Source organism: Nannospalax galili, unplaced genomic scaffold (assembly GCF_000622305.1).
Source record: "Nannospalax galili isolate Female #2095 unplaced genomic scaffold, S.galili_v1.0 scaffold202, whole genome shotgun sequence".
Classification (NCBI taxonomy): Eukaryota; Metazoa; Chordata; class Mammalia; order Rodentia; family Spalacidae; genus Nannospalax; species Nannospalax galili.
The window spans coordinates 777,425-794,481 of NW_008349000.1; the positions used below are offsets into that span (position 1 = coordinate 777,425).

The 17,057-nt window shown below is 36.8% G+C and overlaps 1 protein-coding gene across 4 annotated transcripts in view; it reads right to left on the reverse strand.

Annotated features, from left to right (window-relative positions):
* The window catches only part of Mon2 (MON2 homolog, regulator of endosome-to-Golgi trafficking), a 119,144-nt gene that overhangs the window by 11,373 nt on the left and 90,714 nt on the right, over positions 1-17,057 (reverse strand). For 2 of the 4 annotated variants that reach the window (XM_008846140.1, XM_008846141.2), the window contains 7 exons: positions 13,851-13,994; positions 13,266-13,283; positions 12,860-12,988; positions 11,008-11,198; positions 7,481-7,541; positions 5,513-5,636; positions 819-1,026 (listed from right to left, as the gene is read on the reverse strand). In XM_008846140.1, the coding sequence (XP_008844362.1) occupies positions 819-1,026; positions 5,513-5,636; positions 7,481-7,541; positions 11,008-11,198; positions 12,860-12,988; positions 13,266-13,283; positions 13,851-13,994 (875 nt within the window). The remainder of the gene's footprint in view (positions 1-818; positions 1,027-5,512; positions 5,637-7,480; positions 7,542-11,007; positions 11,199-12,859; positions 12,989-13,265; positions 13,284-13,850; positions 13,995-17,057) is intronic. The other 2 variants (XM_017801365.1, XM_017801364.2) reach the window with 1 other exon arrangement.

A 17,057-nucleotide genomic window follows, 5' to 3' on the forward strand; every position in this document is an offset into this window, starting at 1 on the left:
ATAGGCAATTTGGTAAAATGTGTAAGCTTTAAATATCTGCATCCTCTGACAAATCAATTTCAACTTCAGGAATTTATCAGGAAATGAGAATGCATACAAAGATTCATAGAAGTCACCTGCCTCTGTAGTAGAACTTTATGGTGGGAACCCACAAAGATTTCTAACTCTTCCCTAACCTGGATAACTTTATACTCTCCTATTACTTTCTGTTTGCTTTGAACCAAACTCTAGTTTCTACATTAAAAAAAAAAAAAATAGAGTGGCAACCCAACTCTAATTTATGATTACATCCTTTGATGAATTTTAGTCTCTACCTCAGCTGTGATTCAGCCTTAGAGCCCTTTCCATGGACATAGTTTATATACAGGAGAAGGGAATCAAATTAGGTACAAGTGCTTTGTTATGCAGATTAGAAGATGTAAGATACGGCCAGGTGATACAGCTCGATATCAAGAAATAACTATCAAGCATATCCCTAGAGCATGTTTTATCATAGAAATACAATCATGTGCTCATTAGAGCCACAAGTCCTTATGCAGAAATCTTTGGCAGAAGTATTTTCATCTTCAAATTATTTTTTTCAGATTCAAAAGATAACATGATACAATATAGCTTGCACTACTATAACCCCCAAGAGAGGTCTGAAATAGCACAGCATAATAAAAACATTAATATATCTGCAGCAAGGCTTTTATGAATACTGTACAGTGTAAATACAATTATAAACAACCTCAGGTTAGTCTGCATCACTTATAAATTACTTTGTTTTCAGAGCTGTCTTTTCAGTTCACTTCCTTCTTTAATAATAAAATACATACCTTGGAAGAGGGCATTTTCCACTTAACCTTTCATCCTCTATATACCGATGTAGAACATCCTGAGACCTCTTCAAAAGCACTGAAAGTGCCATTCGTGAGATGTAGCCTTCTTGAGGTGTTGTGACTTTATTACTGAAGGAAAATTGGAGCAATGTTTCAAAACACATTTTAGAAAATTCTTCTCTCAAACGAATATCAATCTCTGCTTCTGTAAAATTAACAGTTTGATTGTTAATAAAATGTTAAAATATTGTATCTTAAAAACAAGTCTAGCAAACTAGAAATAGAAAGATAATATCAATCCCGTGAAAGGCATCAACGAACAACCTACAGTTAATATACATAAAATAATCGGCAGCTTTCCTCTTGGGAAGAGCTGTCCACAATCATCACTTCTATCCAACATTTTATTTTCTTTGTTTACTTTTATTTATTATCTGTGTGTGTGTGTGTGTGTGTGTGTGTGTGCATGCTCACACATGTCACAGTGTACATGTAGAAGTCAAAAGAAAACTTGGAATAATCAGTTTTCTCCATCAATTATGTGGATTCTGGGGACTGAACTCAGGTCATCAGGCTTGGTGGTAAGCACCCTTATCTACTGAGAGATCTCCTGGCCCCAACATATTTATCTTACCTTCTTACCTCTGGCAGTACTATAAAGTCAGTCAGTCTCAAAGGTTAAGACTGTTACCCAGTTGGTAGAATGCTTGCCTAGCAGGCATGAGGCCCGGGGTTCAATCGCCAACACCATATAAACCATACCTTGTGACATTCGCATTTAATCCAGGAGGAAGATCACAAGTTCAGTGTCATCCTAGGCTATGTGACCATAGACAACAACAAACAAACAAACACCCCTACAAACTTCAACAGTTTATTATAGGTCAAAATCGCAGTAACTGGAAAATTATCGGAAATAATTAGAAAGGAAATTGTCTTTTCCCTCTTTTATTTTTATTATCATTTTTATCCTTTCCTAGCAGCATTTTTTTTTTTTTTTGGGAACATGAGCTTCATTGCAGTCTGGACTAGCTCTTCTCTCATTGTGCTATCTACTCATAACACCTTGGGAACTGTCTCCATTCTCCCTTATGGTCAATGTTAATTCCTAGACCTCTTGCCTTCAGCTTTCTTGGTTTACCTCCCTGTTTTCATGGAGCGTATTCTGACATATCTTTCTAAAAAAGAACAAATGGAAAGTAAAATTTTTGTTTGCTCCTGTGAAAATGTAATTAGTTTGCTGTGGCACTCAAGTACAGTTCGCAGCAGCATCTGCAGAGTAGCTGCTGGAAATGTGAACTCTCATACCCACCCAGTATTATAGACGTAGATACTCTGGGAATATAACTTGTTCTCCTTGCTGAAATCTGAGCATTATTTTGTACTCCTACTTGGCCAACAGTGTGCCTAGGTGCACATCTTTAATCCCAGCACTCGGGATGCAGAGGCAGGTGGATCTCTTGTGAGTTCAAGGCCAGTCTGGTCTACATAGTGAGTTCCAGGCCAGCTGGGGCTACTGGGAGACCCTGTCTCAAAAAGACCAAAAAAAATTCCTGGGATGGAGAGATGGCTCAGTGGTTAAGAACACTGGTTGTTCTTGCAGAAGACACGGGTTCAAATCCCAGTACCCACACAGCAGCTAACAACTGTTTGTAACTCCAGTCCCAGGGAATCCGACAGCTTCTTCTGACCTCTGTGGGCATTGCACGACATGGGTGCACTTACCTACATGCATACACATAAAAAATAAAAATAATAATTTTTTTTTAAATTCCTTTTCATGTGAAAGTCTAAAACCACTGGTTCGTATCTATTAAAAGCATTCAAGGTTCCTACTGAGATTTTCTAGGCCATTCTGAAATTTTTTCCTTTTGAAATCTTTTAGGATCTTACTGTTACCTTAAGTATTGTGATACTTTCTGAGGACAGGTCTTTTACTGTTCCTTGTTTTGGGTACTAAATTACTATTTGTAACATAAAGATATATTTCTTCAGTTACTTCCTTCATAATTTCTTTTTCAATATTTCTTTTTTCTCTCCTTCTGGAAGACCTAGTGTCAGAAACTAGATGCCTTGGATTCATTTCATTCCTTTCTGATTATAGTGTGTATATTATTTAGTTTCCAGCTCTTTTTTTGACTACTATCTCCAGACTTTCTTCCAACCCTTCACTGAACATCACTCATCATTTTTAGTGTTCCTATTTTTTAAAAATTCTTATTGTTCTTATTCCTGACATTTCTTATTTATGAGTATAAAATCTTATCCCTTTGATCATCCTAATTACTATTGTGGTCACATGTTTTCTATGACTGTATTTTATTTGTTTTTAAATGTACTTATTTTGTTATTTCAATAATGTCTGAAGAGTCCAAAGGGGGTGTCAGATTCTCTGGAGCTAGAGTTACAGGCAGAGGTGAGCTGCCGGATATATGGTGCTGAGAACTGAACTCAGGTCCTCTGCAAGAGCAGCAAGTGTTCTTAACCACTGAACCATCTCTCCACCTCCCTCTACGACTATATTTTCTGTTTATTCCCAGTTTCTCTTATATTTGATTTGCTCTTTCTCTTTTTTGTCTATGAACTTTTGCCGTCAGGTCACGCTGAAGAGTAGAGAACCAAATGATCGTGGAACCTCTGTTTACATGTTGGCCTTGTTTAGCACAGAATGACCTTGTATAGTGTATGATTACAGAAAACTCCAGGGAAAGCTAAGAAGACATATAGGCTTTATGGTAAATTTACTGGAGGCACATGCATGGTCCTTTCTGGTCTTGGTACATTTTTGTACATTAAACTGCAAGAGAACGTGTCAGAACATTTCTAGAAATAAAGTAGGCTGATAACTCAGCTCTTATTTAGTTTGGGATAGTCACACCTATTTTTAAAAATTATCTAGAACATTTAATATTCTTAATTTTTAAAAAATTTGACTTCATTAATTGGACTTAAAACATTTTTTTCTCCATTCTCTTAAATTCTCATGTTAATGAAATCTGCAGGCCAGATTTTAAAAAACTAGTTTGCTAAGTAAGCAGTATGAGAGACATCTAGTGGTCAAACTGTGACATAAATGTTCTATTTTTTTTTAACTTTAAAAAAAAATTTATTATTTTTATTTTATGTGTATGCATGTATTGACTGCATGTAGGTAAGTACACCCATGTCATGCAGTGCCCTTGGAGGTCAGAAGAGGCTGTCAGATCCCCTGGGACTGGAGTCACAGACAGTTGTTAGCTGCCATGTGAATGCTGGGATTCGAACCCAGGTCCTCTGCAAGAACAATCAGTGTTGTTAACTGCTGAGCCATCTCTCCAGCCTGACATAAATGCTCCTTAAAATAGTACAAACTATTATTTATTAGTCATGGCTCCAGGAAATTCTGAGGATTAAGGGCATTCACTGAAAAATGTATTTTTAAATACTCTGAGAAAAAGCACATTACGATGTCAGAACTATATTTAAAAGTTGACAAAGGTTTAAATAAGAAGGAATAATAACAAACCATCATTTACATTATCATCTCCCAATTAAGACAGCATGACACACTAAACACATTTTTCTTTCTTTAATATGGTAGTAGCTATCTTCAGAAAGATTTTGAGGAAGGAGCTAACTTTCTAACATATAATATACAAGCAGGTACTCACTAAGTATTTGTTCCTTTAACAAATGTTAGGGCATCTTAACTTTTTCCCTAATGGATCAACTCTTCAGTTTAGTCCTGAGAGGCTGCTACTAATAGCTTCATTTAAAAAATTTATAAAACTTGTCGGGTGTGGTGGCACAGGCCTTTAATCCCAGCACTTGAGAGGCAGAGGCAGGTGGATCTCTGTGAGTTCGAGGCCAGTCTACAAAGCAAGTTCCAGGCCAGCTGGGGCTACAGGAAGACCTGGTCTCAAAAAGAAAAAACAAACAAACAAAAAAAAACAAAAAAAAAAACCCGCCAAAACTAGCCAGGTATGGTGGTACCTTTAATCCCTGTGCTGGGAAGGCAGAGGCAGGCAGATCTCTGTGAGAACAAAGGCAGCCTGGTTTATATAGTGAGTTCCACCCCAGCTGGGTCCATAGGGAGACTGTCTCAAAAAAATCAAAATAAGGAAAAAAAAATCACAAAACTGAGATTCAAATGAAATTAGCCATCACACTAGCAGAATATACTCTCATTTTTTTTCTATACTCTTATTTTTTTCAATAATGACTTCACGAAATTGGTAACTCCTATATGACTTCATTGTATTCTGGAAGGGCCATAATTAACCAGAACTTACAAATATAACCATCCTATATATACCCTAATAAAGTTTAGCATTCTAAATCATATTCCTATAAATTACCTCACTGTTCTCAGTTTATAATTTACCACAATAATAGGATTAAACATTTCATGTCAGCTTCTTCAAAAACACTTCAGTACTTTTTAATACCATAAAACACCATGAAAATCTGGGGCTGGAGAAATGGGTCAGCAGTTAAGAGCACTGACTCTCTTGCAGAGGACCCAGGTTTGATTCTCAGTGCCCACATGGTGGCTAACAACTGTCCCTAACTTCAGTTCTAGGGGATCCAATGTCTTCTGACCTCTTCGAGCATTGTATGACATGGGTACACTTACACACATGTAGGCAATACACTCATAAACATAAAATAAAATGATAAAATATTTTAAGAAGACCACGAAAACCTCATACCTGTAAATGAAGATGACTGAGAATGTATCGAGCCCTTGTTGAGCATAGTCATCATCTGACCCACAAACTCTTTAGGAATAAAATTGGCATATGGTAGTATCTCGGTGCTAATAAGCTGAACAACCTAAAACAGAAAGGGCAAAGTCAAATGCACTTTTTTCCTTGAAAGACTGGTTCAAATTATAATTTGTAGAGAAAATTTAGAAAGAAAATTATACTTTCCTTGAAAAAGTACATGAAAGTTTTGGCATTATATATAGTATGACCACTAGTTCTTCTTTTATCTAGCTTATTATAAAAAAGTAACAATTAGTTGTTTACTAGACTACCATTTTAACATATGCTGATCTTCATCTTAAACACACACACACACACACACACACACACACACACACAAACATGGTCATCCATGTTCAAATAAAATATTCAATAGTAAGATTTAATTCACTTTTCATAACCAGAAATTATGAGTTATGAGAAATTAAGGCTATATTCAATTTTGCCAAATACCTTACTTCTAACATATAGTTTATCTTGTCCTCTAAAGAAAAGTTCACACCAGTTTTAAAACACAAACTTATAAACACAACTTTATACTTCTGAGGCAACACCTATATTTTCAAATCTACACTTCAGAATAATTTATTTGACTTGCTTAAAAGTTCCCTATCTCAGCTTGGAGAGATGCACAGCAGTTAAGAGCACTAAATGCTGTTGCAGAGGACCTGGGTTCAGCTCCTAGCACCCACATGGAGGTTAACAACTCTCCTATACTACAGTTCCAGTAGATCCAATGCCCTCTTCTGGCCTCCATGGGCAATTATATGCACGAGTGCACTTAACACACAGGCGAAACACTCATACACATTAAAAAAGTTCTCCTATCTCACTTAAAGATAACAGATTCCTAACTCCTTCGCCAATCAATCATTTATGGCTAAAAGCTTTAATAGAGCTGAAAAAATGGGCCCAGCAGGTAAAGGCAGTTGCCACACAAGCCTGGCGACCAGAATTCTATCCTGGAAGCCATGAAAAGGTAGAAAGAAAGAACCAACTCCGCAAAGTTGTCCTCTGACCTATCTATAAACACACACACACACACACACACACACACACACACACACAGGTGCACAGGTGGCCTTCCTCCACTAATAGTTTAAAAAAAAAAACTTCTTGGGGGCTGGAGAGATAGCTCAGCGGTTAAGAGCACTGACTGCTCTTGCAGAGGACCCAGGTTCGATTCTCAGCACCCACATCGTGGCTACGAACCATCCTTAACTCCAGTTCCAGGGGAATCTGAAGCCATCTTCTGACCTCCGCGGCATTGCGTGACATGGGTGCACTCACATACGTGCAGGCAATACAGTCATACACATAAAATAAAAATAAATAAAACGTATTTTAAAAACTTCTTAAAATTGCATTTATAATCTTTAAACAACCAGCTAAAACACAGGGTTTAAAAAATTACAGAGTAAGTCTTAACTACATGCTTATTGACTGATTTATTTCATTGACTCAAATTGCATGTTAAGCTTATTAAGTCAACCCCACTAAATTCTATGTAAATATAAGTACTGATTATACAACTGGAGTTACCAAATTTTACATGTAGATACAGTGCAAAACTGTAACAAAACTAAGGAAGTCATTCTTAAAAGATCAGATCTTTAAAAATAAATCTTCAGGCCTGGTGTAGTGGCGCATTCCTTTAATCCCAGCACTCAGGAGGCAGGGGCAGGTGGAGTCCTCTGAGTTCTAGGCCAGCCAGTGCTACAGAGTGAGACCTTGTCTCAAAAACAAAACAAAACTACAGTAACAGAAGGGATCTCTAATCTGTGACATTTTAATACTTTCAATATGATCTTAGCCCACCACTTCACCTCACTCTTCAGCAATTTTATAGTTTCAACATTTCTATTATCCATCTTCACAATGACAGGAACATTTTCTAAATAGTTTGCTCACCTCAACATCAATACTTTCATTTCTTTGAAACTCTTGAATAGAGAGATTATCTGGCGGTATGCTAAAGAAAGAAAACATTTGATTTTTAAAAACAATGTATTTCCTGAAAATACACATAAAAAACAGACAAACAGTATTCAAATGACAGAACATTAGATCATCCCACTCAGGTTGGGGTATTATGATTTACTTAAAAAAAACAGAATTTTTTTCCAGCACTCAGGAAGCAGAGGCAGGAGGATTTCTGTGAGTTCCAGGCCTACATAATAAGTTCCAGGCCAGCTGGGACTAAAGGGAGACCTTGTCTCAAAAAGACCAAACAACAACAACAAAAACTTAAAGTTGTTAGTGTAAAAGATTAACCTAATTACAAACATATAGCTGCTAATATAAAAACACTTGGTCTGATTTTTTAACTGAGAATCTAGAAAACTAAACTTCTCTCAGCACAATGCATGAAAAACACAATGAAAGGTAAAGATTATACCACCTACCACAGCAAAATCATCATTGTGATTTTATCTTAATTCATTTATGGTGACAGTGACGTAAGAGAGCCTCAATCACATTGTTAAACTATTTACTGAGACAGTTCACCATTATTAATTTGTAATAAATACAATGTACTAAAGTTCTCTACAATAAGAAGAGCATATCCACAAAGAGACCTGATTTAGATTTTCTAAAGCAAAAATTAGTTTAGCAAGAACAGAGAAAATCAGTTCTGAAAGAATCAAAGTAGATTCTAGACTTTACTCACAAAATACTGAAGTATTAACTATTCAAAAACAACTGAAATAGTAATTATTACAATAATGACAACTAAAATTAGACAGCTGGCCAATGGTGTAAGAGTTTATTTGCATTTATCTTCTGTGTTCTCACAGTAATCCCATGGATAAGTACTATTATCCTGCAATCAAGAAGAGAAAACCGAAGCTTCAAATGCCTAATAATTTATCTAAGCTCACACTTCAAGTAAATGGCAATGTGGCAACTTGAACCTGAATTTATCTGAAATTTGGATGTATATGATTTTATGTTGTGTATATGAAAAGCAGTGCATTTACGCTTAGTGTATAGTATGCAGGGCTAAGTGATTAGCAGACCTTGTTTTACGTTATTTGTACATTTCTTTTTTTAAAAAAAATTTTTATTATTTTTATTTTATGTGTATGAGTGTATTGCCTGCACATATGTGAGCACACCCATGTTGTGCAATGCTGTGGAGGTCAGAAGAGGGCTTTGGATTCCCCTGAAACTGGAGTTAAGGACGGTTCGTAGCCACCATGTGCATGCTAGGAATCGAACCCAGGTCCTGTGCAAGAGCAGTCAAGTGCTCTTAACTGCTGGGCCATCTCTCCAGCACTATTTGTACATTTCTAATTCAATAAATATACTGAGCATCATCTACTTTGAATCAGGAAATATAGTCTTGGTGTTCAAGATGCAGCTATGGGGCTGGAAGGATGGCTCAACAGTAAAAAAGTGGTTGCTGGGCAATCAGAGAGTGTCCAATACCCAGAACAAATGCTGGGCAGGCACTGCCACCAAAGCAGAGAGTGTCCAATACCCAGAACCCATGCTGGGCAGGCACTGCCACCAGAGCGTGGAAGGCAAACACAGGCCATCCCAAGAACAAGCTGGCTAGCTATTTTGGCAATGTAGGTGAGCTCTGGGTTCAACTGAGATTTTGCCTCAATGAATAAAGCAGAGAGCAACTGAGGGAGACTCCTGACAGTAACCTCAGGCCTTGGCAGGCACACACATGCATGTGTACCCCCACAAGTGTACCAACACACACATACAAAACAACAGCAACAACAACAAAAGATCCAGCTATGAACAAGATAAACTCAGCTCATATCTTTTAGAACTTATGATCTAGTGTCTAATTCCCAGACTCAACTATAATCTAGTAGTAGGAACTACAGAAGAAAAAACTTCAACAATGTACTTATTCTAAGCCACTGGCAGGAATTTCACAACTACTATCATCAAAGCATCTTTTACTTTAAGAAGGTATTGATACAAAAGCTACTGGGTTTTGTTGTTGTTGTTGTTTCTTTGGTTTTTTTTTTCCACAAATCTACTTTTCTTTATTTTCCATTAGTTTAAATCCGTGAGGGGTTGAGCATCACATGGATTCTGTGCCCAATGGCCTTTGCAGGAAGGTTGCTTCAGAATTTGGCACAAACCATCCACTGTTTCCATGGACCCAGGTTACCTTTCCCCAGATTACTCTGGTTTTGTCTGGTTTGCAACCAGGAGTCACTATATTGTTTTTTGCTTTATACACATAAGTGCAACTCCTGCCTAAGTAGAATTCAGTTTCATTTTGGGCATAAACACCTTCGTAGGTTTTTTGTTTTTTGTTTTTTATTTTTTTCTTTTTGAGACAGCATCTCCCTACAGCCCCAGCTGGCCTGGAACTCACTATGTAGACCAGGCTGGCCTCAAACTCACAGAGATCTTCCCTGACTCTGTCTCCTGAGTGCTGGAACTGAAGGCATGTGCGACCATACCCAGCAAAAACCTTCAATTTTAAGAAGAGTTGTGCGCTCTCTTTGGTTCTGGAGACCTCGCTTATAGCCAGCAAAGTGGTCTTGCACCACACCCTTCCAGACATATTTGCCATTTAGAAGTCCTGTTCCCAATCAGGCCCCAGTTATCTGCCCCTGAAGTTCAGCAGTGGGATTTTTTACAATTATTTTCTTCTTGCAATGTCAAGTAGGCCTGTGATTAAAACAATAATAAATCCAAATTGTTTCATTAGCTTAAAAATTAGTTCCTCAATTATGAAGCATTTATATGACTCTTCTTAAACCTGAAAATACTGCAAAGAGTAAAAAACTTCATTGCTCATGAATAACATATTCATGGGATAAATGCCATTGTGGTATTGATATAAAATGTATCCCCAAAGGCTGCTTATGTTTGAACACTTGGCCCCTAGCTAGTGGCACTGTTTGAGGTCTTAAGGTCGTTAGGAGGTGGGGCCTTGTTGGAGGACATGAACCACTGGAGCGGGTCTTAGGGGTGACAGTCCAAAGATTCTTCTCTGCTTCCTACTGTAAGGAGATCACTCTCACTGCCACTGCCACAGAGATACGAGGCCACAAGTCTTTCCACCATCATGAGCTAGAAAAAACGCCTTTCCTTCAATTGCTTTTTGTCAGCTATTTGGTAACAGCAATAAGAAAAGTAACTAGCCAGGTGTGGTGGCGCATGCCTTTGATCCCAACACTAGGGAGGCAGAGGCAGGTGGATCTCTGTGAGTTCAAGGCCAGCCTGGTCTACATAGTGGAGCTATAGGGAGACCCTGTCTCAAAAAGACCAAAAAAAAAAGAGAGAGAAAAGTAAAGTAAACCCCCAAAATGTCTAATCCAGTTGTGTTTTGTATACAATCTAGCAACAACGTGAACTAATGACTTTGTTAATGAATCAAGATAAAAACTCAAGTTTTCAGCAGACATAATGGGTCATTTCTTTGTAGACTGTCTAAATTGGGAGATGAATGAACTGACCTTTTGGTAAAGAGAAAGTCTTCAAAAGTGTTGGCTAGTTCTGGCCACATACTGTCAAATTTTCCAGAAGAAGCATGCTGTCGGGCAACAGGCAGGCCAGTGGAGAGAACTTTGAGGAGAGATGACACTGCTAGTTTCCATGTGCTTTCAGAAGGGCAGGAATACTTCAAACTAAGAGGAACCCTAAGAGTCTGAAGATAAAAGACAGTTAAGATGCGTTCAACACATACAGTTGTATTAAAACCAAAATACTAAACAACAGAAAAATAACAGCAAAGGTATTTTCATTGGAAAAAAAAAAGTGCTATTTTCTAGAAAGATTAATTCTCAGACACGGTCCTTAAATCCGATGTCCTAGAAGAAATACTTTTTGGGGGATGAGGGGAGATGCTGGAAACCAAACCCAGGTCTAAGGATGTCCTGTATCCCTGAGCTACACTGAAGCTCTGAAACCTATGCTTTCTTTTTTTTTTTTTGAGACAGGATCTCCCTATAGCCCCAGCTGGACTGGAACTCTCTATGTAGACCAGGCTGTCCTTGATCCTGCCTCCCTACTGCTGGGATTACGACTGTGCCACCATGCCGCTACTTCTTTTTTCTTACTGTGACACAGAGTCTCAGGACTGTGGCTCTGGTGGCTTCAGATTCCTTCTCCTTCTGTTCTATTTGCTATCCTTCTGAGTACTCAGATTACAAGTGTGCCCACTTTTAAATACTGTCTTCATCTTCTAAACTATGAGTAAGCAACAATTTCTTTTGACCCTGTGTTTGTGTGTGTGTGTGTATAAAGCAGAAAACATACAATTTTGCAACTATTTTCAATCTGCTATTACAGATTTAAAAATTCTGCCATGGTTCCCCTAGCAGAAAATAATTTTCTTGATGCTGATCTCCCATCCAAAGGAGATAAATAATGCTTATATCTTTCTAGTAATGGTTAGGGGAGAGTAAATGCAACCTCAGATAGCATTATTTCCGAGTTTCAGTTCTAAAATTCTTTTAGTTTTATTCTATCTAATATTTTAATGTACTTTTTTCTTCTGCCAGTATTTCAATAAATTGATCACTCAAGAACTTTCTGAAACCCTGCAGAGGAAGACTATAATTTAGACTTGTCCTTGAAAATCGAGAGGAAATCAAGAAACAAGAGGAATAAAACATAATGAACAAGAGACCAATCTTTAAACAATGGTTGTTCACATACTAAAGAACAGGTCTAAAAAAATTACAGTTTGTATCATCAGTTAAGCTGATGAGATGCACTAAAAATTTATTCCTGAATATCAAGCACCCTTGAGATTTGAGGAATATTGCCTTAAAAAATAGGATCCTCATTATATGGCAAAACTTAAGAATTGTAACAAACCTACTGTATATGTTTAAAAAATATTTTTCATCAGAAAGACCTCATTGGGCTGGGGATATAGTTCAGTGGTACAATATTTTCCTAACATGCAAGAAGCTCTAGATTGAATCCCTAGGATTGACAAAGAGGGAGGGGAAGGCCTCATAGCTTAAAGAAACAGCTTACTAAATACATGAAGTCACCATAAATAACAATATAAATGCTTTTCATTTACCCCAGTATAATATTGCCTAAAGAAAAATTCCAATAATTCTGTAATTATGAAACAAGAGTATAGAAATGGAGAGAGAGAGAGAGAGAGAGAGAGAGAGAGAGAGAGAGAGAGAGAGAGAGGGAGATGGGCATGGTGGGGGGGGGTGGGCAGAGACTTGTCATAGCAACAGAGAAAGAAACTAGACCAGACATGTTTTGCATTATTTTATTATGTAACACACACACACACACACACAGAGAGAGAGAGAGAGAGAGAGAGAGAGAGAGAGATACCTTAACAATATTCTGGAGGACTTTCTCATTCACGACTGCTTTATGGCAGGCTGTTTTTTGGTATAAATCCACAGCTACTTCTAAAGATCTTTCAGCAAATGGAACATAATTCAAGGCTACCCATTCTGCCTAGAAAGCAATATTTTCACAAAGAGTCAAAAATAAATGGGACTGAAGGAAACCAATGGCTTTTGAAAAGAGAGCTTCTTTGTCTTAAAAGTTCAGGTTTTGGTTTTAGATCAGATTATATTACATGCAAAGTTTTCAAACAATAGGTACTTCACGAAAAAAATCATTTTCAGCCAGGCAAAATTTAAAACTATTGGGAAAAGCACACAGAGCATTCTATCAAGAACTGGGAAAGATGTAATTTACTTGTTGCCATAGTTTAGGAAATTTAACTCACCGGTGCAAATAGTTGGATCTATTGTGATTCCATTGTGATGCAAGACAAATAGAATGAGAAAAATTAATACATATTACAACTACTTTTCTGACTCTATATAATTATAATTTTATGTTGAATGAAGAAAATTAGCATGGACGTGCATTCAAAAATTTACTTTTGCGTTAAGTCAAAATGAAGTTAAAACTTGCCAACTAAGGCTGTAAAAATATTTGATATAAAATCCAACTAAATTTTACACCAGCAGTGGACAACTTATTTAGTACACACAGATTTCTTCATCTTGCAGTGGAGATATCTATTTTAAAGTACAATTAGGCTTAAGGATTTAGGAGCCATTTTGTAGGACAGAAAAGTTACAATGGAACTTTTATTATTCAAGAAATGTGTGCTACAGGGGAACAGGAAAGACAACACTTTCTGAGCCATTTGAGAGAAGAAAGGAATAAACCAGAAGTAGATATGGTTTCTCAAATAATATTTCTATTCTGCTTAAATTGCTATCAGATCCTTGTGAGTATGAATGAAATCTTCCTTGTATATCAGCCATGAATTCTTACAGAATAAATGTAATTTGTAAACTACCTGATTATATTTTGCATTTGCAATGTGCTTTGTTTCCAGCTGTCCATACTGTGGAGGTTTACAGGAAAATTCTACAAATGCCAATAACTGGTCAAATATAGCTGGATACATTATCTGCATGTTTTCTGGTCCAACACAGATGGCCTATAAAGCAAAATAAGCACATAAGAATGTATCTGAACTCTACAAAGTTCTTTCCTATACATGAGTTTGTTTACCCAAAGAATCTTAAGGACTGTACTATTTCATGTTGTATGTCATCTTTTACATACTTTCAAAGATATTTAAAGTATTATTGAGTAAAGTACAACCTAGAAGCATCAAAACAGTTAAAAATGCTTTTTAATAAAGTGTGGTTTATTCCTTGACACAGTAGAAAAAGGGAAAGCATCTTAGGACAAGTGTCAGGCAATCCTGAGGCCCTAGCATCTGATCATTTCCATCATTTTCAGTAATATAAACACTAGAAACAAGAATAGTTCACTGGTGAAGTTGACATCCACTTCTCTCTAAGTGCATCAGTTCATGGACATGACAGCTTTTCTACCCATGCCTGGTTTACTGATGTTAATAAATTTTCACAGGCATTACAGTTAGGAAAATAAGTCATTAAGAAAATTTATTTTTAAAAGAAATCACATACTAATTTAACATAGATTGTATACATTTTATATGTAATGTCTCCAAATATGGATTTGCTTTAGGTAAAATATTTTAATATAAATTAGCAAGTGAACATTTCAGTGAATATTATCCATTTTCTCTAGATTTGTAACTACAAATAATCTGATACAAGACAACAAAAACCATATCCTAACAGTGCAGATCTTAATTACTTCATATTTATTGAAAGCACAATAAATCTTAACTGCTCATGTTTTCTAGCCACAAATGTGTCTTTTCTTCTTATACTTCATAATTTCTTAATGTAGTTCTCATTTTTTCTGTATTATTTATGAAGCATCTAAAATACACTTGTGCTGCACAAAAAAATTAACTATGGCCACTTTATGCTTAAGAAGCTATTTTGAGTGCACCCTCAAAATAAATTAACTTCAAAGCTTGATTGATTGACTATAGTGCTGGGGATCAAACAGGGCCTTCCACATGTTAAAATCCTTTAAAAATTGTAAGGAATTCTTTAAAAAGATGTGTACAAGATTTATATTTTTATGCAGTCTCCCTGTAGCCCCAGCTGGCCTAGAGCCTGCTATGTAGACCAGGCTGGCCTTGAACTCACAGCGATTCACTTGCCTCTGCCTCCCAAGTGCTGCGACTAAAGGCATGCACCACCACGCTCAGCTGTTTTTTTTTTTTTTTTTTTAACTTATCAGTTAATAGATTAGTTTTATTTTTCCTTCAGAGATACTGCTACGTAGTGAGACCCTGTCTTAAACAAAAAAGAAAAGAAAAAAAGTTTTCATTGGCTTTACTTCAGTATTCTGAAGGAATACCTGACAATCTTGAACTTGTAACAGACTTTAGTTCAAAAGCCTGAGAATCAATAAACCACATGCACAACATTTCCTTATTAAGTTCTTCAAAACTATGTATGTAAAAACAAGAAAAGAAATTGTCCAACTTCTGACATGGCTCAAGGTTTAGCTTATTAGCTCATTTAACAATAAAGCATTCAAGCTGGGCGTGGTGGTGCACCAGAGAGGTAGAGGCAGGTGGATCTCTGTGAGATTGAGTCCAGCCTGGTCTACATAGCAAGTTCCATACCAGCTGTGCCTACAGAGAGACCCTGTTTCAAACAAAACAAAGCATATCAAGCCAAAACAAAACAAGCAATAAAACATTCAATAACTACCGTGTCCTAAGGCTTTTGTTAAACAACTTGACGAAGAAAATAACAAGAGCCAATACTGACCCAAAAATTAACTTGTGGTAGGCTCTAGATGCTATACAAAGATCCTATTTCAATTGCAAAATACTGTTGACTTATTATTTTTGCTTTTTAGATGAGGAAGCTGAAGCATAGAGAGATTAAAGAAACTTGTTCTGGGGGCTGGAGAAATGGTTCAACAGTCAAGAACACTGGCTGCTCTTGCAGAAGACCTGGGTTTGACTCCCAGCACCCACAAGGAAGCTAAGGACCCTCTCTAATGCCAGTTCCAGAGGAATCCAATGCTCTCTTCTGACCTCTGTAGGCATTGCATGACACAGGTGCACTTACACACATACAGGTAATACATTCATACACATAAAATAAAAATAATATTTTTTAAAAAAGGAGCTTGCTCTGAATTATCTAGAAGACATGACTTCATTCACAATTCTAAGGACACTATGCACATAATGTAATGGAGTCTCCTGAACTATAATTCCAGCAGTTCTGGGCCCTCGAGGCAAATATGATCCCCAGCTTGGGACTTTAGGAAGCTTCGCAAATAAATAAAGTAGATGCAGTAATCTGATGGCAAAGCTTACATTATAGCATATAATGCAAAGCAGACAATCAAATCCCTTTTTCCCTAACTTACACTGAGACAATTTGGAAAAGAAAAATCAATCAGCACATGTAACGGAGTCCTATTCATTGGGAACTAATTCTTTGAGAACTATGGGTGCAACCAAGAATCCCTAAATAATGTAAGGGTACAGAGCAAGAAAACCAGAGAGGGTCCTCTTTAGAAAGAAAATGTAAAGCTCAAGTTTCTTACAGAAGAAAGCTTTCTTTTAATCAAGAAAATGTTCCAAAGCAAGTAAATTTTGTTTGTGCAAAACTTTTCCAACCTATGAAAGAAAATCATTCCTTCTGTGATCATATGATTAATGTTTCATACACCTGGAACATGGGCTCTTCAATGTCTTCTAGAGAAAAATTAACATAGGTAGTTGTATCAGTAGTTTAGAAAATAATGGCTAGATTTTAAATCATCATCCAAAAATGAAATCAACTGATATAAACAGACAACAACAAAGCTCCCAAAGTTTTGGACTGTTGTTATGCTTTGTTTTCAGAGCTCTGCAAAGCTCAGAACAAATTCCTAATGGCCAGGGTAGGTGATTCTACTTGGTTTCTTTCTGCTAAAGCAGTCACTAAAAAAATAAAATGTCAGGCCTTTTTTCCTGTTAGATAAAATACGGGGTGTGGTGGTGTTCTTACTATCCTCTCTGCATATATTAAAAACTTGACTCAAATACGTGAGAGTTCTATAATATGAGAATTCCCCAAAGAACTATACTTTTCTGACAGAAAAC